This window comes from Protopterus annectens, chromosome 10.part0 (genome assembly GCF_019279795.1).
Source record: "Protopterus annectens isolate FY-2018-M chromosome 10.part0, PAN1.0, whole genome shotgun sequence".
NCBI lineage: Eukaryota > Metazoa > Chordata > Ceratodontiformes > Protopteridae > Protopterus > Protopterus annectens.
The window spans coordinates 792,107,387-792,134,466 of NC_056744.1; the positions used below are offsets into that span (position 1 = coordinate 792,107,387).

At 41.3% G+C, this 27,080-nt stretch overlaps 1 protein-coding gene across 2 annotated transcripts in view; it reads right to left on the reverse strand.

Annotated features, from left to right (window-relative positions):
• The window catches only part of LOC122813347 (putative ferric-chelate reductase 1), an 817,655-nt gene that overhangs the window by 148,032 nt on the left and 642,543 nt on the right, over positions 1-27,080 (reverse strand). For both annotated transcript variants that reach the window (XM_044085613.1, XM_044085612.1), the window contains exon 13: positions 2,053-2,111. In XM_044085613.1, the coding sequence (XP_043941548.1) occupies positions 2,053-2,111 (59 nt within the window). The remainder of the gene's footprint in view (positions 1-2,052; positions 2,112-27,080) is intronic.

Genomic DNA, 27,080 nt, shown 5'->3' on the forward strand with positions numbered 1-27,080 from the left:
TTTTGGTTTAAGTCGAAATGGAGTTCATCAGTCTAGACATTTGGAGAAAAGATGAAGGTCATCATTAAATAGGTTTAGTGTGATATGTGCAGAGGGTGGAAGGAAATATGAATATGTGGCTGGGACAGAGTTGGAGATATGCTGAGAGCTATTATAGAGTTATGGTAGAATGAGAGATGTCCCAATAGCAGGAGAGGGGTAGAGGATAAGCTGAGGAGTAGCATGATTAAGTACAGGGATCTGTATGTTATAGATGGCAGGTACTGGGGAAGTTTAGATCAAAAAGGGAAAATATGTTACAGGGTAGAAGGATATGTAGTGGTGGTGGAATCTATAAGCTTATAGAGGGTACATAGGAAATAAGTATTTTCTATGAAGGAAGAGAGTTAGTTTGTCCAATTATCTTCTCTGGAATATAAGGAATACAGGAGTAGGAGTATGAGAATGCAGTTAAAATAGGAAGAAGTGAGGATTTATTTGGGAAAAGTAGAAGATACAATGTAGAATGGATGGCTGCATTTAGGGAAGGGTGCGACTGTTAATGAATAATAGTGCAAAGCAGTATGAGAGGAAGAAATGTAGTTGGTAATGGTGCTACAATATTAAATGGAAGCTGGGAATTAGGTAAAAGAAACAGGAGTGTTTGTATGATAGTACTAAGATTGTTTGGGAGGGTCAGGGAATAGGAGTCACAAGTGAGATGTGTATGTACTGTAGGAAGTATAATGGTAGAAAAAGAGGGGATTGGTGGGAATTGGGAGGTAGGGGAGGGGAGAGAAGCAAAGTTGAATATAGTAGGCTACCACCCTCAGGTCAAATCATGACAAAGAGTAATCAGTTTATAGCCAATGCAAAGCAATTAGCAGATAGGTATAAAGTACAACAGATTTTCTTCCATTTCCTGAATGCAGGAACCTGTCAACCAGCAAGACTAAGTAACTGGCATATACCGTGTAAACTATAGGTCAAGAGAAAGGACAGTGGCCAACTTAGTAAGTGGTCCTTAAGAGTGCAAGGACTGCTCTTTTGGAGGGGGGATGTTAAAGCCAGTTTCCAGCACAGTTAGGTATTATACTAGCTGATGTTAGTACACAGCAAGGTTCTTCAAGTTAAATTTGCTTACATTATACAAAGGCAAAATTCACAGTGAAAATGTTTGGGAGTTAGCCCTTATGGCAGAGGTCCTTCAGTATCAGGGTAGGATGTAGTGACCACAGGCTGTTTTACAAACACAAAATTGGTAAGACACTACTTGACAAGTAATGAACCCTAAATTCCACCACTGGTTACCTCAGTGCTAAACAGAGCCTTTAACCACCTCCTGAGAAGAAGAAGAATTGCTAGAGTATCTAATTCATTGTTCTCCTACTGGCTTCTCATGACACAGTCCTGTTCTTTAACTTCTGTAGACTGCTGATGTTGCATACATCATTCAATTACTATACAGGTGAGTCATCCATGACATATACGTAGTGGCCTGATAAAATGAAAAATTAATACTCTTATACTTGTCAGATCTAGCTGATTAAAGGATGCAATGACTTAGGCAGCTTAACTATACTGTAAATGGCTCTATATTACGTCCACGAAAACCCCCTTTCAGTGAATGGCTCTTCGCTGAATGATAACCGGTGAAATCTAACTCCCATGAACGGCCATTTCAGCAAATTTTTTCCTAGGGGAAAAAATGCTTGGCTATCATCGGGAATTTGCCCTTTTCCCCACTGTAGTGCAATCTCAGAGTTGGTATAATTATTTAGGGGGGTTGGGGGCACAGCCCCCCGCATTGGACGGTGTGTGGGGATGAAGCCCCCTTCTCCCACTTTGAAGAGTTTTAAATTAAGTCTGGTTTTAGGTTGGCTAAGCATTTTTTTTCCTCTAGGAAGAAATTTTCTGGAATAGCTGTTCGAGGGAGATAGATTTCGCTGGTTATCGTTCAGTGAACAGTCGTTCACTGAAAGGGATTTTTGTGGATGTAATATAGACCCCTGTAAATCACTAAAACTATACACGTTTAATATTCAACCAAAGCGATAAAAATTGTACACTTACCAGCAGTTACTCTTGCAACTGTACCTGTTCCCCAGTGAGCCCAGTTAAATATGCTTCTCCTTGAGATATAAATGAAAATGTAGATTAGTTTTAAAGTTTCTCAAGCATGATTATTTTTAAACAATAACATAAGGCATGATACACCTGTTATTTTGGAACTATGAAATACTGAGGAATGGGTGTAAATGAAAGTTATGTACTTGCCATAAAGTTAGATCCCGGTTGTCTTCCTCAGTCCAGCTGAATGGATGGGTCATTGGATCCGATCCGATCCAACACTGGCACCTTTTGCAAGCTCTTGGATTCATAGCTCAGGCTTCTCCCCTACCCAGAATTTCCTCTTATCCCTAAAATACCTCAGATCGAGTTTGCCCACTTGTATCTTATACATCTCCTAAAGACGCTAAAGGGAGCAGAATAAACAGTGAGACGGATGGGAAGACACTGCATGGCTGAATATTTGAAAAAGCCCTGGACAGGTCCAGTTCAGTCAGTCAGTTGTGAGCCACTATATGACAATTAAGGAAAGGGGGATGGAGGAGGAGAAGGATGGGCTGGATGGAAGATGAACACATGGATCTCACATTATGGTAAGTAGATAACTTTTGCTTCTGATGTTGTCTCTTCCTTTAAACTCAATGGATGGGACAGATTTCCCAGTTACTAACAGTCCATGGAAGTTTCATGTAAGGATATTCTGAAGAATGGTGGACTTGAAGGATGCATGGGATCTAGCTTGCACAGCCAGCTTAGAGTGAGATACAAAAAGATGAACAGTAGACCATGTAACTGCAGCACAAATCTCATCTGCTTGTACTTTGGAAAACTAGGCTGTAGAGGCTGCACCTGCTCTGGTTGAAATAAGCTCTTGGTTTGTGAGGCAGACCCTTTTACTTATATACAAAAATAATATAATCAGACAGCCACCTGGACAGTGTGACGTTTGAAACACCGAGTTTGGTTCTTCAGAAGGATAGAAAATATTGATCAGTTTTCCTAATGCCCTTGGTACAATGCAGGTAGAATTTTAATCGACAGTGACCATCCATAAAAATGCAAGGTATTTCTCCTTTATTAAAATTTGGGAAGAAAGCTGGAAGATTAACAGACTGGTTAAGGGCAGCTTCCAAGACCACTTTAGAAGAGAATTTGGATTGGTCCAAAGAAATACCCTAAGAAAATACCCTAGGAAAAAAAAAATTAAGAATGCTTGCAAGATAAAGCCTATAACTCAGAAATTCTCCCAGCTGATATAAAGGCCACTAGGAAAATAGCTTTCCAAGACAAAAATTTCAGTTCTACTTATGCTGCTGGTTCAAAAGGAGGTTGAGTTAAAGCCTGAAGCAACCAAGTAATCTCTCCAAGGAAATACTGGATCCCTGACAGTTGAGAAAGGAAAGTTCCTCTTAAAAAGGCTTTAGAGAGTTTCAAATACACAAAGGAGCTCTCTTATTTTCCTATGTAAGAGTTGGATGTAGCTGATAAATGAACCTTAGTGATAAAATATAGCATCTCCCAGAAATAATCTCACCAAAAAATCCAGAATATCTATATTACCATCTAGTAAAGGTGCTAAGAAAGTATCTAAGCTCTTAGAGGAAGCCCGGATAGCAAACCTCTTCCATTTACTATTGTTAACCTTTTTAATGTTCACATTTGGCAACGAGGAAAAAATGTGATTAACTGACATGGAAAGCCTGGCATCCCTGGCCATCACTAGATCTGGATTAACCAACTGGATAAGTTCAGGGCTTTCAAGTCTTAGTGAGGCTAACAAGATGGGTGAGATACAAGATCTGGAAGAGTGTCCAGCACTCACAGAGGGTGCATTAGATGAGGCCAAAGGAAGGAGAAAGTAAAGTTTTGTACCTACCATAAATGTAGATGTTCGAGTGTATACACTGCTGCAGTCATTACACTTGGGTTATCCTGCCGTAAGGCGGTCCCGCAGTCGGCCCGAGTTCCAAAGTCTTGGTCCGGCATCAGTTGCTGTTGCTTCTTCCCTGATGTCAGTGTACCAGGGGTATATAAGATGTAGCCGACACCATTTTCTTCAGTTTTTCTTGCCCCAGATGTCAGGTGTCCCCAAAAAGGTAGGCAATGTAAATTGCTAATAAAACATACATAAGAAAAGCAAACAAATACTTTCTGTTACCAGCAAATACTCCCCATAGGTAGCAAAGGGTAGAATACTAGGGTAAGTACCAACAAGTAAGATGGGAAGGAGGGAGGGTAACCTGGACTGCAGCAGTGTATACACTCGAACATCTACATTTATGGTAGGTACAAAACTGTACTATGTTCATTGTGTTTCACTGCTGCAGTCATTACACTTGGGTAGAATCCCAAAGCTGAGGTAGAGTGGCTGGTTCTATAAGGCATTAGGGGTGGCTATAAGGCCCTGCAGAACTGCAGTGGCAAAGCCAGCTCTGGATTTAGAGTAAAGGGGCAGATGATAATGCTTAGTGAAGGTATGTACAGAACTCCAAGTCGCTGCTTCCAAAATGTCCTTGGTAGGTACTCCTCTGAGGTAGGCAGTTGAAGTGGCTGTTGCCCTGGTGGAATGAGACCTAATGCTGTTAGGTGCAGTTTTCCCATGGTGTGTATAGCAGAAATGTATACAATGCCCTATCCATTTTGAAATGGTCTGTTTTGAAATGGCTTATCCCTGTGTTCCTGCAGCATATGCAACAAATAATTGCTCAGTTTTCCTGAAAGCTTTTGTTTTGTCCATGCGTAACTGCCTGTGTATGTCCAAGGAATGCAGTAGTCTCTCCCCTTTGTTCTGTGGATTTGGATAAAAAGTTGGCAAGTGAATAGTTTGGTTTAGAGCCACACTTGGTACCACCTTTGGCATAAAGGTAGGGTTTGTTCTTAAAGACACCCTGTCTTGGTGGAAAATGATGAAAGGTTCCACTGCCATTAGTGCCTGTAATTCTGAAACTCTTCGAGCTGAGGTAATTGCCATGAGCAGAGCAGTTTTCCAAGAGACATATTTTAAGTCTGCTGAGTTAGCTGGCTCAAAAGGAGGTAAAGTTAATTTTTCCAAGACGAAGTTGAGGTCCCAAGTTGGAGTTGGTGCTCTACGGGGCGGTCTTACGTTTTTAGCCCCTCTCAGGTACTGTTTTAGCAAAGGATGGGAAAAAATTGGTGGATCTGTGTTGTAATGAGCAGAGATGGCAGAGGCATGGATCTTAATGGATGAAAAGGAGAGGTCTTTGTCCAGCATCTCAGTCAAGTATTGTAGAATCTGAGGAATGTTTGGGACAAGAGGGTCAAGGCTGTGAGCCTGGTTCCAGGCACACAATCTCTTCTATTTATCCGAATAGGCTTTCCTAGTGCTAGGCCTTATGGCCTCCATAATGACATCCATAACAGCTTTGGAGAGAGGCATTGTTTGGTTGACTAAGGAATCTGCCATGCAGCCAGGTTTAAAGTCTTGAGCTGGCCGTGAAGTATCTGATTGTTCTGCTGAGTCAGAAGTTGTGAGATTTCAGGCAAAATCCATGGTGGTCCTTGTGCTAAGTTCTTTAAGATTGGGTACCAGTGCTGGCGTGGCCAGTCTGGGGCAATCAGGATCATCTTTGGCCTTTATTGTTTGGCTTTTATGAGTACCTTTGAAAGGAGAGGTATTGGTGGGAAAGCGTATACTTGTAGATTTTTCCATCTGAATGAGAGGGCATCCACTTGCCATGCTTGTGGGTGGTAAGTCCTTGTGCAGAATTTCTGTAGCTGGTAATTCATTGGGGATGCGAACAGATCTATGTCCGGGCTCCCCCACTTCTGTGCTATCATCCTGAACATTTGTGGATGTAATTTTCACTCGTGCGGATCCATGATGCTTCTGCTTAAGTCATCTGCCAGTGTGTTTTTCTCTCCTGGCAGGAATTGTGCTTGCAGATGAACTTGATAGGTTATAGCTGTGTTCCACAAGGTCATGGCTTGTCTGCAGTGGGGATAGGAATGTGTGCCCCCTTGCTTGTTTATGTACCACATAACTGTGGTGTTGTCTGTTTTTAATAGTAGTTGGCCTGGATGCAGAAGATCCTTGAAAGCTATAAGGGCATTTTGTACAGCTAGCATCTCTTTTTGATTGATGTGAAGATGCCTTTGTTCTGCGGTCCACTTGCCCTGAATACATTTTCCTGCCATGTGTGCCCCCCAGGCATAATCTGAAGCATCTGTTGTCAGTGTTTGCCTGGCTGTGGGTTGAGTGAAAGGCTGTCCCTTGTATAAGTGACAGGCTTGAGCCCACCATCGAAATTCCTGTTGAAGGCAAGGAATAAGTGGTATTACTGTTTCCAAACTGTGACAGTGTTGAGACCAGACAGTCTTTAGGTACCACTGTAGTTTCCTCATATGCAGTTTGGCATATGGACTTAGTAGTATGCAAGATGCCATGTAACCCAAAGCCTGCAGAATTTTTCTTGCAGGGAGTTGAGTTTTGTTGCCATCAATTGGAAATATTGAGTCAGTTGTCCTTGCTTGTCTGGCGTGAGATATGCCATCTGGGCAGTTTTATTTAAGCTGGCACCCAGGAATATTATCTCTTGTGAGGGCACTGGTTTTGATTTCTTTTCGTTTACTGTGTACCCTAGGCAAATTAGCAGTCTTTTTACAAACGCCAGATGCTTTAGAAGAATGTCTTTGCTCTCTGCTTGAATAAGGCAGTCATCCAAGTATGGGTAAATTTGAATTCCTTTTTGTCTGCAAAATGCAATTACTGGTGCCAGGCATTTTGTAAAGACCCTGGGTGCAGTAGATAAGCCAAAGGGCAGTGCAGAGAATTTGTAATGCATTGAACCTGCTAAGAAAATGAGGTATCTTCTGCAATTTTGTTTGATAGGGACATGCAGGTATGCCTCCTTAAGGTCCAAAGTTACGAGCCAAGCTTTCTTGCCCAGCATGGGAAGAAGCTGCTGTAGTGTCAACATTTTGAATTTTGGAACATCCAGGTAAGTATTTAGAGAAGAAAGATTCAGAATGGGCCTCCAGGCTTTGTCCTTTCTGGGAACCAGAAAGAGTCTTGAGTAAAATCCTTGTCCTTGTTTCTGTTTTGGTACCTTTTGAATAGCTCTCATGTCCATGAGTGCTGTAATTTGTCTTTGAGCCTCTGCCCATTGATTTGGTGGCAGATTTGGCATTCCTTTTAACCTTGGCAGAGTGTGAAAGTGGAACCTGTAACCTTGAGACACAATACTGAGAACCCATTTGTCTTTGGTGATCATTTGCCAATTGTGACTGAAAAGTGCCAGTTTTCCCCCAAAGGGGCTGCCAAGAGAGAGAGATGTTTGGCAGTTGTAGTGGGAAGTCATTGGGGCTGTTTTTTATAAGGTTGAGGCCTGTCTTCCCCTTCTTTCTGGGTTGAAGCACCCCATTGTCGAGGCCTGTAAGTACCTTGTGGTTGACCTCTGCCTCTTGGACGTCTGTATCTGCCCCTTTGAGGTCTGTCTGAAACTGGAAAGGACCAATTTCTTATTGGCCAATTTCTGCTAAATCGAGGAGGCTGAACCTGTAAGAAATCCTTCACCATTTGCATAGATTTTGCTTTATCCTCCATTTTCTTTAATACCTCTTCTGCCTTAACTCCAAGTAAAACATCCTGCTGCAAAGGTGCATCTAATAATTTTGCTTTAACATGATCTGGTAATGTCTGCTCTTTTAATCAAGCATGTCTTCTAATTACAGTCCCTGTAACTGCTGCTCTGCAGGAGGCCTCCAAGGAATCAAAACCACATTGCAAAGTATGTTTTCCCACTTGTTCAGCTGCATGCAATAAATCCTGCATTTCCTTATAATTAGGAAGATCTGAATTTGGAAGCATTTTTTATTTCAACTGAGACGTCAAATATTGCTGGTATTTAAGCATGTGAAACTGGCAATTTAAGGCTCCCATTGCTAAATTTGCAGACATATACACTTTCTTCCCCCATCTGTCTAATGCTCTGGAATCTCTGTCAGAGGGGACTGCATCTTTTGCTGTAGAGGCCTTTACCCCTTTGGGACCCTGGAAAATAATTTCAGGGTCAGCAACAGGACTTTTATAAAGGAATTTGTGGGAGTCAGGGACTCTGTAGTATCTGTCTGGCTTAACTGGAGCAGGAGGTAAAGAATCAGGATTTAAACTGGATTCAGAATAAACATCATCCACAATATCTAACACTGGCGGAATAGCACGGGGTCTGTGTTGAGGTAATAAAAGGAAATCTCTGAGCCTTTTCTTGGATTCTGAGTAATCCTGGCCCTCCCAATGGAAATGCTCCTGCATGGTATGTAAGGTTTCCCCAAAGGAGTAGTGCTCTAGTGGAGAGGCTGAAGGAATAGATTCCTCAGCATCAGAATCCTCATAAGGGGGTAAAGAGTATCCTTGGTCTGAGGATGAGTCTGAGGAGATGGACACCTGGTCGGATGAGTCATAGTATGCATCCTGTCTAGGACCCCCTGATCAGAGTAATTAGGTCTTCGGCCATTTTGAGCATCTGTTTCTTAGGCATGGAGGCCTGTCCTGGTGAATGCTGAAGTTGTTTCTTTGTTTTGGGTTTAACAGAAGATTTAATGGTTAAATGAGTAGGCCTGAAAACACCCTCTGAAGCTGCGGGTTGTTCGGCTACTCCAGAGCCCTCTGAAGGGTTAGTCTCGGTAGGCCACAAGTTTGATGTATCCGAAAGCTCAGCCATCTCCACGTGGGAGTCAGAGGCAGCCTGTGGTTCCAAAGAAGCAGTCATCAGGGGCTGCGAAGGTGCCTCGCTGAAAACTGGAGAACCGGCGACTGGCCTAGAAAAGTCTTCGTCGTCAGTGTTGGGCCTCGGATGCCTGCCCTTGTCTTTGCGTTTTTTTGTGTAACCCGATCGTCGGTAGTTCCGACGGCATGGTGTAATTGAATTTTCTGCCAAAATAATGTCGGGCAAAATCAAACCAACGTTTAATAGTGCGCTTGTTAAACCTAGCACAAAACCGACAACCTGTGACGTTGTGGTCTGGGCCTAGGCATGGGATACAAATAGGAATGGAAATCCTTATGAGGTATTCGCTTCCCACAAGAAATACAATTATTAACTTTTACTGACATCGGTCTGAGGCAAGAAAAAGTTTCCCCAACGGGGTACTTAGCTTTGTAGAAGACTTCAGTTCTGGATTCGGAATGAAAATCTCAGGAGTCGGCCGACCGGCACTTGCGAACTGATTTTGCATCAGGCACCGTGCGGCAAGAAAGAGTGAAGAGAATGGCGTTGGCTGCATCTTATATACCCCTGGCACACTGAGGTCAGGGAAGAAGCAACAGCAACCGACGCTGGACCAAGACTTTGGAACTCGGGCCGACTGTGGGACCGCCTGATGGCAGGATAACCCAAGTGTAATGACTGCAGCAGTGTAACACAATGAACATCCAGACCTGTCAAGTCCAAAGGGGGCAATGAGAATCATTGTAGCCAGGTCCACATGGCTTTCTGAAGAAATTTGATATGGGGAAATGGTGAAAATGTGTATAGGAGACTTGAGAGCCAATTCTGAATTACAGCATCCTCTAGTGGCTGTCCCTTTTGCATGATCAGGACAAAGCAGCTGCCACACTTGGTGTTCAGATGGGACATGAAGAGGTTGCAGCATGGCTAGCACCAGTGACTGAAAATCACAGTCACCACTGACTGGTTCATGGACCACTCATGAGGCAAACAAATAGATCTGCTCAGTTTATTCACCAAAACACTGGCACTCCCTGGGATGTGCATCGCCATCAGTAAGATTTGAGAAGACATTGGTCATTGTCAACCCTTATGGTTTCCCAACAGAATAAGTATGAACAGGTTCCACCTTGCTTGCTGACATACCAGACCGCAGCCATGTTGTCCATGTGTATGAATATCACACCCTATGGGGGGAGTCCTAGAAGACTTGCAATGATAGGTGAACTGCCCTTACTCCAAGACATTGATGTAAAGCTAGGTCTCCGTCATTGATCATGTGCTTTGAATCATCTTCCCTTTGAAATCCTCCCCCACTCCAGAAGGGAGGTATCTGTGGTCACACTGGCTGTCAGGGGTGGAAACATTCAAGGTTAACCCCACATAACTAGTGGGACGGTCAAACACATCATGAGTGGGAAGTTCAAACACCAAGAACGTGACACCTGAATGCCGGTGTGAGTCATATGGGGAACTGCATGGATGGATGCATCACTGACAATTTCGATGAAGAAGGTCCATGCAATACCCTCATGGAAAACTTTGCCTGAGGAGCCAGTGTAATGAATGTGGACATGACTCCAGTAGTAGAAGAATCAGTTTTGATGAGGGATTTGAATAAGAGAGGACCTCAAAAGCTTGGTGATGGAGTGAGAGTACTCGACTCTAGAGGCTTGGCAATTTGGGATGTTGTGTGCAGGTGGCACCCTGTGAACTACATTGTCTAAGTCAGTGTCAGATGGCTTTAGCTTAAGTTTACAGAAATTCCCAAGGTATGACAGAACTGGAGAAAGAAGTCCCTGGACTCCACAAGCTGATCCTTGATGGGTATAGTGAAGAACCAGTCTTCTAGATAGTGGAAAACCTGGAACCCTTGCAACCTTAAATATGCGACCACCACTGCCATGCATTTGGTGAGCTCCCTGGAAGCTGCTGTGAGGGAAGTGATCTGAACTGAAAGTGACTGGGTCCTAGCTGAAAGAGGAGAAACACCCTGGATTACCTCACTATCTTGATATGGTAATAGGGAGCCTGAAGGTCCATCGAGCGCATCTTCTGAAAAGAGAAAATGGACTAAACCATGGCTATCGGGAACTTGATTTCACAAATTGATTGAGATGATTCAGATCCAGTATGGGCCTGAGATCTGCAGTCTTTCTCAGAACAAAAAAAAAATTTTGAAGAGACTCCGGATCTTCTCTGATCTGGTGGGACCTCCTGGATAACTTCCTTTTCTAGCAGCTTTGAAAACTCTACTGCAGCCAATTGTCTTTGACTGGGTAGAACATCAAGAATGCTTTTCTTGTTCATTGGAGGGGGGGGGCAAAGGAAATAATATAGCCTCTTGTGATTAACTTCGGCACCCAAGATTCTTGAGTGATGACTAGCCAGGTATGAAGGTGCATAGATATCCCCCCAACTGGCTCAGGAGCGCTGGAAGGGTTTCTCAGTCATTGTAACCAAAACACTTGATTATGTGTACCACCTTTGCTCCAGGATGATGTCCATTAAAATTGTTTCCCCCCCTGCCCCGGGGGGGGGGGGGGATTCTCATTAGAACAGTCCTGGGCAAAATTCTGGGATTTACTAAAACATAACTTCTTTGCACACTTCTGGTTCCAGGAAAAAATGCTTTGGGGAAGTGGTAAAAAGGTATACCTATGGCAGACACAATTTTGCCTTCCTGTTCATTTCTGGTGAATGTACCTTTGACCTTGGGTCCAAAGAGTGTTGAATTATTAAATGGAGCATTGACAAAGGTTATCTTGAAGCTGTCCGCAAAATGCTAATGGATATTACTTATCTCTTCAATGAACACTGAGCCCTCAGATCATGTCTAAACTCAACAGGCAACAAAAGAGATCTGTGGTATTGTAGGGATGAGGGAGAGAATTAAGGTTGGGAAGGAGCCTGAGCCCTGGACCCAAGAGACTGAAGAAGGTGCTGACGTCAGGATCCAATCAGATCCAATAACCTATCCATTGCATCGGATGGAAAAGACAACACTGGATCAGTATGCATTTCTTTTACCTTGAAGAAGCACGCCCATCCTATGTTATATCACATTGGAATAGATGGACGTTAACTTAAATTTGCTCCTTATTTTTGACATTCTAATCAAATGATATGATAATTGTGTGCAAAGAAAATGTTACAAAATGAAGATATATGGTATCTCAATTAACACTTAGAAAAAGTATGCATGTCTTGTCATTTATTTGCTCACTGCATGTGTGAGAAAGAAAATGACTGTAAAGGAAAGACCAATTATTTGTTTAAATGATAAAACACAATCAGATCCAAAACCAGAGCAGTAGCTGTAGTACAAACGGTCATCTGGTAAGTACTGCTCTTCTTAAAATAAACAAAAAGTTACAGTATTTAATTTGTACTGCTTTATCCAATACGAAACAATCTTAAACACGATAATTAAATCAGAAGAGCTCACTGAAAGGCTTCTTCTTAAAAACGCACATATTTCTCTTTTCACTATACATAAATAAATTGCAATATTCCCCTAAGAGGCATTTCTAAATTACGTGTACATATTTAAATGCAAAATATTTCAAATAAAAAGAAATAATATGGAAATAAAGTAAAAGGCTGTGCATAAACTAAACAGCCTAGTTTTCATAACTATCCCATTCATGTAATAAGTCCAAATTGTACATACATACTTTCATAAACATATGTAAGTCTACAGTATTTTTTCATTTAACAAAATGTTAAAGAGATGAGTGTTTTCAGTGAATTAAATAAACTGTTTACATGTAGCCCTAACTTAAGAAAAATTCCAGTACCATGTGATTGCTCTTAAACATGAAAGCTACTTTGAAAAAATGTTTATCTCTGAAAGTCTTTGACAGTTTAGCAACATAACTAGTAATCAACTACTTGAAGCAAGGGAGGAAAAAGAGAGAAGTATCCATCTCAGTTAATACTATAAAGATGAAATTCATGTCCGAAAGCAGCATACATCTGTATGCGTGCCTCTGTTTTGGCTTTATGAAATATTCTACGGAAGTGACACATCAGCTGGTTTTGCTGCCTCACAGCTTTTGGTCCTTAGGTTTGGTTGTACACTGTGGCACCTTCTATATGGAATCTTCATGTTTTCATTTCGGCACTTTGTTTTTCTAGCACTTCTAAAAGACATTTTGTAGGTGAACCCACAATCACTGATAATCATGCAAATTGCCTGTAGATGTGCATGCTGAGTGTGTCTATTATGAAACACTGGGATTCGACCAAAGATTAATTTCTCTGTCTTGTGGTTACTTAGTGCCAAGACATATTCTGGCTTCTTTGCAACCCTGAATCAGAGAAAGCAGGTGTTGGAGAATTTGTTGAAAGAAACAATGAGTGAGTGAGTGATTGAGTGATGAAGTGCACACTCATGCTTAACTGGATGGAAATTTTATTTTTGTCTGACTAAACTACTTGAATTCAAATATTGACATTTTCAGTAATTTGTCCTTTCCATATTTGGCAACTCACTCCACTGAACCTTAATAAAACAAAGAAGTCCAATGAAAGCACCTCCCAAAAAACTGGGAGCCTATACCTTCCATCTCCTTTAAATATACCAACTCTGAGACAGCACAACACTTAGGGAAAAGGCAAGTTGCTGTAAACCACTGTGCGTGATCTCACACCAAACACACAGATCGCTGCAATCCAATGGCAGTATAAGCAAATCTAATGAAACAATCTTACTCTGTTACTAAACATTCTTAGTCTGATATTATCCAAACAAACAGCAGCAGGGTCACTACGACAAAAAGCATATAATCATTTATTAGTAACAGGATAAGTGTTCCAGAAAACAATTTCCTTCATCAGATCCTGATGAAGGAAATTGTTTTCTGAAAGCGCTTATCATGTTACTAATTAATTATTTTATGATTTTTGTTGTAGTGACCCTGCTTCTGTTTGTTTGGATATTTTTACATTTTCTACAGAAGGGTTTTTGGTTCCTGCAGTGTTTTGTTTTGCTGTTAGTCTGATATTATATCCTACTGAGTTTAAAACTATACAACCAAACACATATCCATTCTTAACACTCCTGCAAGCAGGACAAATTCTCTGTCATTTTTCCATAATGTAAAGAATATAAACTAAAAGGTCTTAGCATATCATCATATGGCATACCTGCTGTTCAAAAAATATTTCAGTAGATCGGGTCTGAATACTTTCTATTCCCTTTTCATGTGTTAAGTTCTTAGGTACTACACACTATTCTCATATTCTAGTATTGGTTTTACAGCACTAACATACAAAATCTAATCATAATTAGTGACTTACAGAAGATTATCAGTAAGACTGCTGAATTCCTTCTATCCTTTCCACATATAAGTTATTTGTCAAGATGAACATATTATATATTTGTATATACATGCCTGAGTTACCCAGGATAGCTCTGTTAATTGAAAACCAGATGTAAAACAAATCAATCTACCAATAAATGAACTAGTGACAGCTATACTGATTACAGGCTTTCTGGATGCAGCTTGGAATTGGATGACATGATGGTAAGGAGGAAGCCAGACATCCTGTGTACCGATGAGACAAGATGGAAGGGCAGTGCAGCAATGTCGCTTGACCTGTTATTCAAAGTCTTCTACTCAGGGACAGAAAAGAATAGAAATGGTATAGAAATTGTGGTGAGAGGCAGACATCTGAAGACAGTGAGAGATGTTATTTAATTTAGTGACAAGACTCATACCTCTCAACCTCTTAACACAAGAAATTTGGACAAAGCCAAAAATTACAGGGGGACAAAGTCCCGAAATTAAGGACAAATTTTAAATATTTCTCTTATAAACTTAAAAAGTTGAATAGTGGGATTTGCATTAACATGCATCTTCTGAAGGCTATAAAGTTTGAAACTCAAACTGTCATTACATATTGAACTGAATCCTCAATGATTTGCTATAAAAAAAAAAAACAATTCTATGAGGAAAAAAAGCAAAACTATAAGGTAAACACTGGACATTCTGCATAATTCTGCATATTTTTGGGGTACGCTCATGGCAATCATATTCCAATGCAAAGACAGGACAGTATTCATAATCATGGCTTATGCCCCACATCATATAGTTCATTGGAAGAGGAAATGAAACCACATCTGCAAATGGTAAAAACTTTCTCAGATGATATAAGAATGTGATTTGTTCTTGACAAATGTGCAAAAGGAGCCTTTACAGCAGGAAAGCTGCAACACCAAGAAATATCAGTCTGGAACAGGAATGTGATATAAAGGAACTCAAGCAGGAGGCAGTGTATAAATATCTGGGAATTGATGAAGTACTGACAATAAAAAATGAACAAATGTGAATAAAATTCAGTAAGGAGTATTTTAGAAGACTAAAATTAATACTGAAAACAGTCCTGACATCTAGGAAAAAAAGTCCAAGCTATAAACCAATTTGCTCTTCCTTTTCTAAATTACAGTTTTCGGTTGATTGACTGGCCTCAAAGGTATTCAATCAGTTGGACAGGAAAAGAAGAAAAATGATTCATGCTTATCAAATGATTTATAAACATCAGTGTATACCAAGATTATATATTCCCTGTTCTGAAGGAGGTATGGGCCTCCTTGAAATGTATTACATTATTAGATCTGCAATCATAGGACTGCATACATATTTGCTGACCTTACAAGATCCAAATATAGTGAAAGTTTTAAAACATGAGCAGAACAAGTCTAAGATGATTTCCCTGCTTAATTTAGCAGAAGCATATTGGTGTCACATGGGAATGGAAATCAAACCAGAAGAACACTTTTATTTTCTTTTTTAAAGAATGCCTGCTTTTGCATTTCTCTAATGCCATTTATTACCTGTACTACTGTACTATTGTTATAACTTGTTTTCTAAGTAACTTATATTTGTTTGTTCATTTTACTGGAGCTTTTCTCCCCAGGACGCCATTGAAAATGGGCTCCTAGTGGCCCAAAGGACCATCCTGGCAAAAAAAACTGCAAATAAATAAATAAGTAGACAAAAATTAGGCAGCAACTGAATGTACCAAAAAGCAAAAAAAAGAATATAAGGTGAAGATTCAGATGAGAAGGCAAGAAATGTGGAAAAGGCATAAATATAGCTGCAAGTACAAAAAAACTTTTGGAACAACTTCGTGTTGATCAAGATCTGACGCAGGAATGGTTAAGGACATGTGAATTTAAACCAAAAGGAAAAAGGTTAATAGTGGCAGCCCAGGATACTGGACTATGTCCATATTGGTTTATAGAGTCCATCGAACATACTGGAGAAACAGACAAATGCAGGTTTTGTAAAACAAAACTGGAAACAATCAAAGATCTTGTTGCTGGATGTGATACACTAATAGCCGAAGGACTGCATACTGAAAGGCATAATATGTAGCAAAATTCTTGCATTGGGGATTATGCGAACATTACAATATTGAAGTAGCTGAGAAACACTGGAAACATGAGCCACAAAGCATTATAGACAGTGAAGAAGTTTACATCACATGGGATCATCCATTATCAAAAGTTCAAAAAATAGATGCAAGAAAACTGGATATAGTTGTCCATGAAAAGAAGACAAAAGTAGCATTGATCATTGAAACTGCTACACCCAGTGATTAGTGTCTTATGTACAGAGAGACACAAAGTCATAAAATACCAGGATATGTAGGGAGAAACAAGGGCAATGTGGAAAAAGGATACCTAGACAGTTCCAATAGTAGTAGGGGCAATTGGTCTCATAAAAAAGAATTTACAGTCATATTTAGATATGCTACAGATACATGTAATTTTGTATGAACTGCAGAATGAGTCAATTCTGGGCACATTCTGGGTGCTGCAAAGATGACTTTTAGCTAACATCAAAGACTGAAACAATACTAATTTCATGAACTTCAATCATACTTTGACTTAGGAATGGGGCACATTCCCATCATGGTACCAGAAACCTGAAAGACTTGGAGAACTTAAACCCAGATTTGTTATGGCAATGACGGGAGGGCATTCAGGCAGCAGTTTCAGGACCTCCTAGATAAAGTTGGACAAAATGATTTGTTGTTGTTAATGGGGAAACTGAATGTTCATATCAAGACAGAAAGAACATAATGTGAATACTGCTTGGGTCCACATGAGTGGGGCAAAGGGAATCAAAAAGAAGAGGCTGTTCTAGACTTCACTTGATGGTCCACCAAGGGAGGCAGCCACAAGATCACATACAAGAGCGATCAATATGCAACTCAGGTCAGTTTCCTCCTAATAAAGAAAGGGTATTGGAGGTAAAAATTAAACACTGCAAAGTCTTCCCTAGTCAAACTGTCAGTCCTGGCATAAACCACTGGTGGCCGCAATCAGCTGTAAGCAGTGGTCAGAGAAGCCTCCAAAGTCCACAGCGACTGGTCTGAAGACCTGGAAGTTGACTGGAGTGAAAGCACAAAAATTCATGGAAATACTCAGGCATCTATCAACTCAGGAAGAAGAGGAATATGGTACAGATGAAGAAGAATGGCAGCATCTCAAACTAGCATGTATGAATACTATAGAACAGATACTCACCAGAGGTAGGTAAAGGAATAAGGTACTTAAGGAAAGCTGATGGTGGAATGCACAAGTATATAAAGTTATCAAAAGAAAAGAGTGCAGGATGAAGTAGAAGACATTAAAAATGGACCAGGCTAAGAACAGGTACTTAATTGTGAATAAAAAGGCTAAAAGACCAGTAGCAATAGAAAATAACAAGGTGTCAAAGAAGCTCTACCAGCTTCTGAAAAGTAACTCAGCAAATGGAACAAAGAAGATGTTCTAACATTCACTGCTGTACTATTCTTTATGTTTGGGATTCCCTGCCATTAAAGCCTGACGGTTGGCCAGTATACCAAAGCCTACTGTTGCTTTAAGGTACGCCGAACGTCACCTGTATGCTCCTTGTGTAGCATAGGGCATAAAGGTGATGTCCAGACATACCATTCTCAAACCTTCTTTGCCACCAGTCCGAACGCATCTCTAGACTGTCGGTCTGTATACCTAATGTCTCTTCTGCCAGTTTAAATGCAGTTTTCATTTGCCGGTTCAATGCCTACATCTTCGTCCTGGTTCTGAGCCACTGCAAAATAAGTATTCCATTGGGGTTTTGCTTTAGTTCTTTTGTTGGTCTGGGGGTGGGGGTTAATTTCATCCAGAAAGGGTAAATGCCAGTGCAGGAGACAAATTCCCCATAAAGACCATCACAATAAGTGTTGTTTCCTAGTTGCTTCACACGACAGTATGAACTGTTCGATTTGGATTTGTTAGACTTTCATACTGAAAACCTTTCATAGCAAGCTGTTGTCCCTTTCTTTGTATCTTGACAACCAGTGACTTAAACTTCTTGCTAAAGATACAATGGAAGGACCCCCCCCCCCCCGACTGTCAGCCATTAGGGAAGAAGAAGGTGAAAACGTTTAGACCAGAATCTTCTGCTGTCCAGCCTCTGCTGTGTGTGTGTCTCCCGAAGTTGGTTAGAACCCAGAGGCTCACCCCTGGCTTTGTTGTCGGATTCCTCTGCAGCGACCGGGTTGGAGACCTTTGAGGATCCAGCTTGCAGCACATTCAACGAGGCTTTGCAGGCATCCATTTTGGATGTTCAGGTGGAACTATAGTTGATTATTTCTGAGAGGTCTAGGGGTGTTCCACAGATTTCAGTTTGGGATGAAGTTCCTACTATGGTTAGTGATTGTCATCCTGGCTCAGAGCCTTCTAAGTTTTATAGGGCGGACACTTCTTTAAAGAAGAAGCAAAAAACTAAACATGTTTCTCCATGCTTTGATGGCTTTAAAACCTCCTCAGGGGGTTTCTGTTCCTGCTCCCCCTTGGTCTTCTACTCCCCTTAAAAAGCCCAGAGAACAGCATTCTTCTGAGGAAGAGTCAGATTCTATGAGGAATCCCTGGCTTATTCTACTCAAATTCCTTCTCCTTTGGACTATGGATCAGAGGAGGAGGAATCTAATAGTCCTGATACTCCTTTTGAAGAAATTTATTTTGGGAACACAATCTCTAGGATGATGGAATTTTTTAACTGGGATTGTGCTCAGGTCTCTGATATCCATAAGAGGTACTATGGGTTGTTGCAGATGGGATCTCCTAAATCTGCTGATATTCCTCCTGTTTTGGCTGCTTTATTGGATGCTTTTTCCGATAGGTTCATAGGTAGGTACTGGAGGTGTGGGTATCCTTGATGAATATGGATACTCCCCCGCCTTTTGTATTTCGGTCCAGGTTTTGTGGCAGAAATGTATGGTATGAGTTGTAGCCTGGTAGTGCTGGGGTGCTCTCTGGAGCCTTAAACCAGGTTTCTGTTACTGCACATATATTGATTTTCTCCATATTGAGGAGTGCCTCAAGTGCGTGCATTTTGAGGTTTAGACTTCTGGCATTGAGTAGCATTACCCTCAGTTTTTTGTTACTTGTGCTACTTATGGCGGTGGGTTTGTCTTTTGAGCCTTGCCTAAAAAAGACACTATGGGGGTGGCAAGAGCCTTGACCAGTATTTGAAAGCCTAAGGGTGACAGGTGCAAGCCGTCTCTAGTGAAGCAGCATGGCTTGTCAAGCATGTCATCCCAGGCTGACAGACACTGGATCCCCTTTGAATGATACCAGAAGCTTAGCCAATTGTTGAAATTGATCATTTTTTTCTCTATACCATGGTATCATTCTTGGTGAAGGCAGGATGCTACTCAGGGTCATGGTCATACTGGCCTGGGCTACGTGATCAGAGAGCTCCTCCATGTCTCTTTTCATGTAGTCCAGGGAGGTACGGCTCAGGTCATTCACACCAACATGGACAATGACAGAGTCATTTTTGTACTTGTTCTGGAGTGACCTGAGTGCTTGTGTTATATGGCGGATCCTTGCACCTGACAGGCAGCTAACAGTAACCTTCTCCTTGTGCAGCCTAGTGAGTGGGACGTCAGTGTGCCTGACTATAGAGTCACCTATTACTAGTGTGTTGGGTATGTTATTTTGCCTTAAGGGCTGTGATTATGTGGCGCACTGGTTTTGTGAAGTATGTGTTTCATGGTTTGTGTTGGGGGGTGGAGGTTGCTTGGATGTCTGCTTTGGAGGTCTCGGTTGCTTTTGCAGATTTTTATTTAGAGCCCCCGAGTATGTTTTTGTGTATTTATGTGTGTTTTTTGCCGGTGCTGGTTTCATAGGTCTATGTGAAACTGGTGTGATGCAAGTAATTCCCTTCTCCTCTTGACTGCCTGGTCCAGTCTTGGGTTGAGAGAGCTTAGCCTCCAGTTTGGCCGCATAATTGCATCTCTCGCATGTATTAGTGTTTGGTGGAAAGAGGAGATGGTTGTCTGTGTACATGAGGCAATTGTAATATTGCCTTAAAATGCCCAGATTCACCAGTTGGAGCGGAGAGTACACCTGAAACTGCCCCTTGGACATGCCTAGATAGGTACAGTGAACTATTTTACTGATTAGCTGGTAAGGTCGAAAACAGTATGGGGGGGGGGGGGTCTAGTGCTAAGGTGTATTAGTGCTTGCTATGAGTTTTGAGCAAGTGCCGGTATGAGAAGTGAATGGTTTGAGTGCTTAAATTGAAAGTTTGTCTAATTCCAAGGGAAAATTTGAAGAGTAGACTTTGTGGAGCGGGGAATAGTTATACCCTAACTAACCGGTGCTGCCCGGCGTGCAAAACCACGCAAATGCGGGTTTTATAGCAGGGAAATGAAAGAGATAGAAATTAGCCCAAAATGGCCAATAAACTATTAATTTCTGGGCTGAAACCATTCCTCCAGGGACAGATAGGCTGCTCAAAGCTCCATCTCTCACAGTGAACAGAGAAACTTCCTTCTATCCAGGTAAGGTATGGGCAAACACAGAAACTTGTAACACAGCCCTGAACTCAGCACTAACCTGAAAACTGAACTATACTAGCTTAGAAAGGTGGGAAAACAAGTATATATATTTTTTTTTGTTTGTTTTTTTTCAGAAAATAAAGCAGATACAATCATAAAAACACTTTAAATGCAAAGAAATGGCTATCACACTTGAGTGTGTAGCCTACAACAGTTAAACAGGTAATTTAAACACAAAAACAGCTTTATTAAAGTGCAGGCAGTAAAATAAGTACAATTTGTAGCTGAAACAAGCTTTTTAAATCATAGAAACTCTAGAAAATCAGCGTTTTAGGTGGAATTAGCTAAAGGCAGCAAGAAAATGCAAGAAAATGATACTTAATCATGCCAAAGTCTCTCTTTTGTCTCTCAGATGCTGTAGAATTCTGCAGGACACCAGGGAGGAGCTTGCTGAGCTGTATACTGCCTACAATGTACAATGATTCTAAAGCACCTGATTCTGTGTCCCCTGCTCCAAAGAAGCTTGACGGGTTTTATAGGGTGCCTGAGGATTGTAACTTTTTGTACAAATGTCCTACTGCTGACCTTTCTGTGGTGTCTGTATTCTCTGACAAGCCATCTCACTTGTTTCCTTTGTCCAAGTTACTGCCTTCTGACAAGGACATGCGTACCAAGGAAAGGCTGGGTAAGAAGGTTTACACTTCTACTATTCTAGCTTTTAGGGCTATTAATTACCAGACCCACATGTCTAATTAGGTTTACTATTGGCATTCCGAATCCGCTTTGGTTGACCATTTTAGAATATCGATCCGAAATGCTGAATCTGGAATGCTGAAAAGTAAACCAAGGCAAAAATGAATACATTGATAACTGTGGTTCAATGTATTCGACAGCAGGTGGTGACGTCACTCACCTCCTGCTATGCACATTAACATACCGTTACACTCTAAGGTTAATGGTAGCCCCCCTGCACCACCCATGTGGAGGGCTGGCCCCCCCGCACATTAAATATAACATCTCTGAGATCGTACTACAGTGACGAAATGGACTAATTCCCTGTTCCTCACTGAACCGTAATCTCTCTGCACAATATCAAACCAAAATACTCAAACTACACTACCTGTTCACTGTAATGTAGTCGATACATTTTGGTTCAACTTTCTGCTGACTTGAAAACTGCAGTTCAACCACATGCTGGTCGACAGATGCAGTTTCCAGGTTTTCAGTGTAAACCATATAGTTATGTGTTGACTCTCATTTCTCAGGCCTGTCAGTTTATTTCTGATCATCCAGACTCTGAGGGTAAAACTTCTGTTCTTTTCTTGCTAGGAACTTTCTCTCAAATGGTTCGTCATTCTATCAAATGTAGTTATGATGTTTTAGATGCCTCTTCTAGGGCTGCTGCTTTTGGTTCAGTCATGAGGAGATATTCTTGGCTGGATTGTGTAAGTCCCTTCAGGAGAAAGAGGAAGGCCTTACAGAAACTTAAACGTGTTTGTTTCTCCTGTGCCTAAATTTCAGAAAAACTACCCCAATAAGCCAGACTTTGTTCATAGGCAATCTCACCCTCCTATTAAAGGTAAATAAAGTGGCAAGTGGGCTCCTACCTCTAAGGCCACTCAAACTTCAGGGATTCAGAAGCCTTCCTTTCCTGATAAACCAGGTGCTGTATGACTATCTGACTCTTCCCAGCCACATTCCTATTTCTCTTCACCTTTCTCTTCCTGTTTGGCTTCAGATTACCCAGGATTCTTTTTTTTTTCAACACTGCTATTGAATTATCAGTTGTGACACAGGCAATTTTACATTTATACAAAAGTAATCAAATTGTACTAAATTAACATTAGCAAACATTATACTTCACATATATTGCTATATATCATAAAACCTAAGCATCCGACACAATGCTAGTTGCAAGCATTTTTCATCACAAACCATACTGACACTCCCAGCTGTGAACAATATACATCCCTTGTAATCTACCCAACCATTTTTAGTCAAACATTACATAGCTCATTTAAGTCCTGCCTTCATTTAAACCTCATTCCTTTCCTGTATGTATTGTTCCCACAGTTCCCATTTTTTCCTATGAGGTTTGCTCCTATCCTTTTCTAAAGATCCCAGTTCCAGTTGTTTTATTTCTGTTACTACATTCACTACTTCTAATATAGTCAAGATTCTTGGGTTCTGTCCATTACTCGCCAGGGGTACTTCATGGTGTGGAAATCCTGTCTCCCTTTTATGGGTATTCCTCAACATCCTCAGGAACATCTTCCTTTTTTCCCAGAGGTTCTTTGAGATCTTTTGACCCAGGGTACTATTCAAGAGGTGCCTGTGTCCCAAAGGGGGAAGGAGTTTTATTGCAGAGTGTTTCTGTGCCCAGAAAAGAGAGAGTACTTGGAGACCGATTCTACATCTCTCTCATCTAAACACTTTTCTGATGGTGCCCTCCTTTTGGATGTTGTCTCTTCAGACTTTGTTTCCTCTCTTGTTCCCTCAGACCTACATGGTGCCTCTGGAGTATACGGATGCTTATCTCAATATTCCAATCCATCCTCTTCTCAGGAAGTTTTTGTGCTTCTCTGTTGCTTCCTGGCATTTTCAGGTCTCTGTTTTGTCCTTTGGTCTTTCTACTGCCCCAAGGGTATTCACCAAATGCCTCGCTCCTGTCATTGCTTTTTCCAGGTTTCAAGGGATCTAAATATTTCCTTACTTAGATGACCTAGTGATTCAGGCTCCTTCATAAGAGATACTTTTGCAAAATCTTCAGTTTGCCATTTCCCTTCTTCAGATTTTAGGATTCACAATAAACTTCAAAAAGTATTTTCTAACTCCTTCTCTGGGTCAGCTCTTTCTGGGTTGCATGATTCAGTCTATGCTGGCATCCCTGCCTCCTCCAAAGGCCATAAATCACATTTCTCTCTTTCAAAGTCTTCTTCCTCTGGCCTTTATTACAACCAGGGAATTTCTGATGGCTCTGGGTTTATGACATCCACTATTCAAATGTTCCCTCTGACCACATTCTAAATGAGGAAGTTCCAGTGGTTTCTGAAGGCAGTGTGGATTCAACATGCACATCCTCTAGACTTTGTAGCTCCTCTTCTTCCTTATCTCAAGAAGGAACTTCACTGGTAGATTTAGCAGTTGTTTCGAAATCCAGGGATCCCTTTTCATCCCCCTCTCCCCTCTCAGGAACTGTTCGCAAACACTTCAGATGTGGGATGGGGCGCAACTTTTGGTTCTCTAAATGTATGGGGTTGTGGTCGCTTCTTTAGCAGAAGGAGCACATCAGTGTGAAAGAGATGAGAGCTCTTCAGACTTTTCATCCTCTTTTCTCTCCATGACCTCTCAAGTTATTCACAGATAGTACCACAGTAATGTGGTATACAAACAAACAGGGAGGAACAAAATCTTACCTTCTTTGCTCATTGGCACTCTTGTTATGGGATCTTGCTGTCAAATATCAAGTGACTCTTCTTCCGTTCAGGTCAAAACACAGTGACAGACACTCTGAGCAGGTCCTTAACTCAATCCCATGAATGAATGCTTCAGAGGGATGTGTTTCTGGACACTGACCACCAGTGGGGTACTCCTCAAGTAGGTCTATGTGCTTCCCCTCTAAACAGACAACTCCTATTTTGTGCCAGAGTTTCAGGTCCTCTGGAGTGGAAGGTGGATGCCCTCTCTTTTTCTTTGAAGGGGATGCTTCTTTATGCATTCCCTCTCCTTCCTCACCTTCCAAAAGTCCTACTCAAAATTCAACAGGACACACCCAAAATCTTGTTGGTGACTCTTTTTGGCAGAGGCAGCATTGGTTCCCTCTTCTTCTGCATTTAGCCAAGGGCACTCAATAGTGTGGATCTACTCACACAAGACAAAGGATATCTCATCCATCCCCACCTGTTCACTCTTCAGCTGACACTGTGGGTGATAGGATTTTGATTCCTCATAGACACCTTTTTTCTGACAATGTGCTGAAGATCCTGCAGAAGGCTAGGAAACCTACCACTAGGAAATCTTACTTATCCAAATGGAAGAGGTTTTCTATTTGGTGTCTTTCTCGTAATCTGGTCCCACTTACTGTGGAGGTTTCTTTGGTTTGTTCTTATTTCTGTGAGTTGCTTGATGCTGGTTTGGCCTATTCTGGCATATTTCACATTACACCTCCCAGGAAGCCTGTTCCCACTCTCTGGGATCTTAATTTTGTTTTGGAGAACTTGACTCAGGCTCCCTTTGAGCCTGCTACTTCAGCTTCCTTGCAACATTGTCCTTTTGTTAGCTCTTACTTCTACAGGACAGGTGTCTGAGCTTCAAGCCCTAATGGCTTGTCCTCCTTTTTTGATATCTCATAAGGACAGGGTGTTCTTGCATACTAATCCTTCTTTTATGCCTAAGGTGATTAATGAATTGTCACTTAATCAGTCTATTTGTCTGCCTATTTTTTCCCCTCTCTGCAATCTGACAGTGAGAGGGTGCTGCATATGTTGGATGTGCATGGGCAACTCAGATTTTATTTGGATAAGACTAAGGCTATTAGAAAATCTGATCAGTTGTTTGTTTCTTTTCATTCTAGGTCATTAGGATTAGCTGTATCCAAGCGAACTATTTATTCTTGGATTACAAATGCTATTTCTTTTTGTTATATTTTTTATGGTCACAGCTTTCCTTCTTCTGTTAAGGCTCATTCAACTAGAGCTGTGGCTTCTTCTGGTGCTTTTTTCAAGGAGATGGACACTAAATCTATTGTTGAAGCAGCTACCTGGACTCCTGTGCATACTTTTATCAAGCACTGCAAGTTGGATGGTATCTCCAGAGCTAGAGTGGTTTTGTTAGGGCCATTCTTCATGGCTTTTTAGAGGGCTCTACTGGTCCTTCATCCTTCTTCCAAGTTTTCTCTTAAACTTTGGCTTGCTCCCAAATGTAAAGAATACTCCAGCAGTGAATGTAAGGATATGGTACAGTTGTGTAAAATCTTACCATAATAGTAGATGGCATTCACTCCCTCCCCTCCTTCCCCTAGTCCTTTACCTTCCTGGATGTACTGGTTACCTCCTGGGTTTCCTTAGACTGGTGTTTCTACTGCGGCAATAAGTTCTGAGGATGGTACATCTGAATGCCACCTTTATACCCTACTCTACGCGAGGAGCATACAGGTGACATTTGGCATACCTTAAAACAACAGTAGGCTTTAGTATACTGGCCAACTTCGAGCTTCTATGGCAGGGACTCCCAAATGTAAAGGCTACTGCAGCAGTGAAGGAAAGGGCATCTACTGTCATGGTAAGATTTTACACAACTGTACTTTCTATCAGGTTGCACAACAGTGACAAAAAGATAAGACAGTCAGATGCCATTCATAAGGGATGCCAGAAACTATCCTGTCACTAGTTCAGAGGACATCAAAGGCAAAAGGAAGGAGTACTTCCAACAAGTTTTAGATGAAGAAAACCCCACAAAAGCTGTACTACCCTGTGTACCACCTACAGTAAGACTAGAAGAAGAATCCACCCTAGAAGAAGTTCTAACACTAAGGAAAATGAAGTTAGGGAAAACAGCAGGCTCAAATAAAGTCATGGAAGACATGTTCAAGATGTTGGGGGAGTTAGTGGAGAAATGGCTTCAGAGGGGTACTCATCATGGTATGGAGAGAAAGGCATATCCCAGATGATTGGTGAATGAGCATTCTAGTGCCAATTTACAGTAACAAAAGGGACATTCAAAACTGTGGGTAGTACAGAGGTATAAAACTCCTGTCACTGCATAAACATGTTGGAGAGGGTAACCTATAACTGAACACACAAACTAGAAGAAAGTAAGATGAGACACAACTGGTTTGGATTCAAGTGAGTATGCAGCACAACCAAACCAATATTTGCAGTAAGAAAATGAAGAAGAAACTGTAGATGAGAAAAGCATCCAAATGTGCATTCATACATTTGCAGAAAGCATATGGCAAAGTCCCAGGAAAGCACATTCCTGCAATGGTTTGAAGTCCCAATAACACTGGTAGAATTAGTGCAGGATAAGGACCCACTGAGATAAGTGCGAACAGAGTTTGGACTAACAGAGGGATTCCCAGTTGGGATGGGCATGCATCAAGGTTTATCTCTGAGCCCACTGCTGTTCATACTGGTGATGGACTATATAAGTAAACAGGTCAAAGGGGAACAGATCAACAAATATGCTCTCTGTAGACAATGTGACACTACAAGCTGACTCTGAACCAGAATTGCAGCAAATGATAGCAACTGATAGGGGACTACAAAGCAAAAATAAAGGCACACGGGATGAAACTGAGTACATACTAGACAGTTTTCATGGAAGAAAATGTGGGAAATCAGAAGAAGCTGATAAATAAGATAGAAGGGAAATAATGGAACAATTTAATAGCATGAAGTAGCTTGGCAAAAACAGATGAAAAGTAAGGCGCACAAAACAGTGGTGAGATCAATGCTTCTGTATGGCAAGGAAACCTGGGCAGTGAAGGCAGAACAGTTGAAGAAGCTTGAAATGATG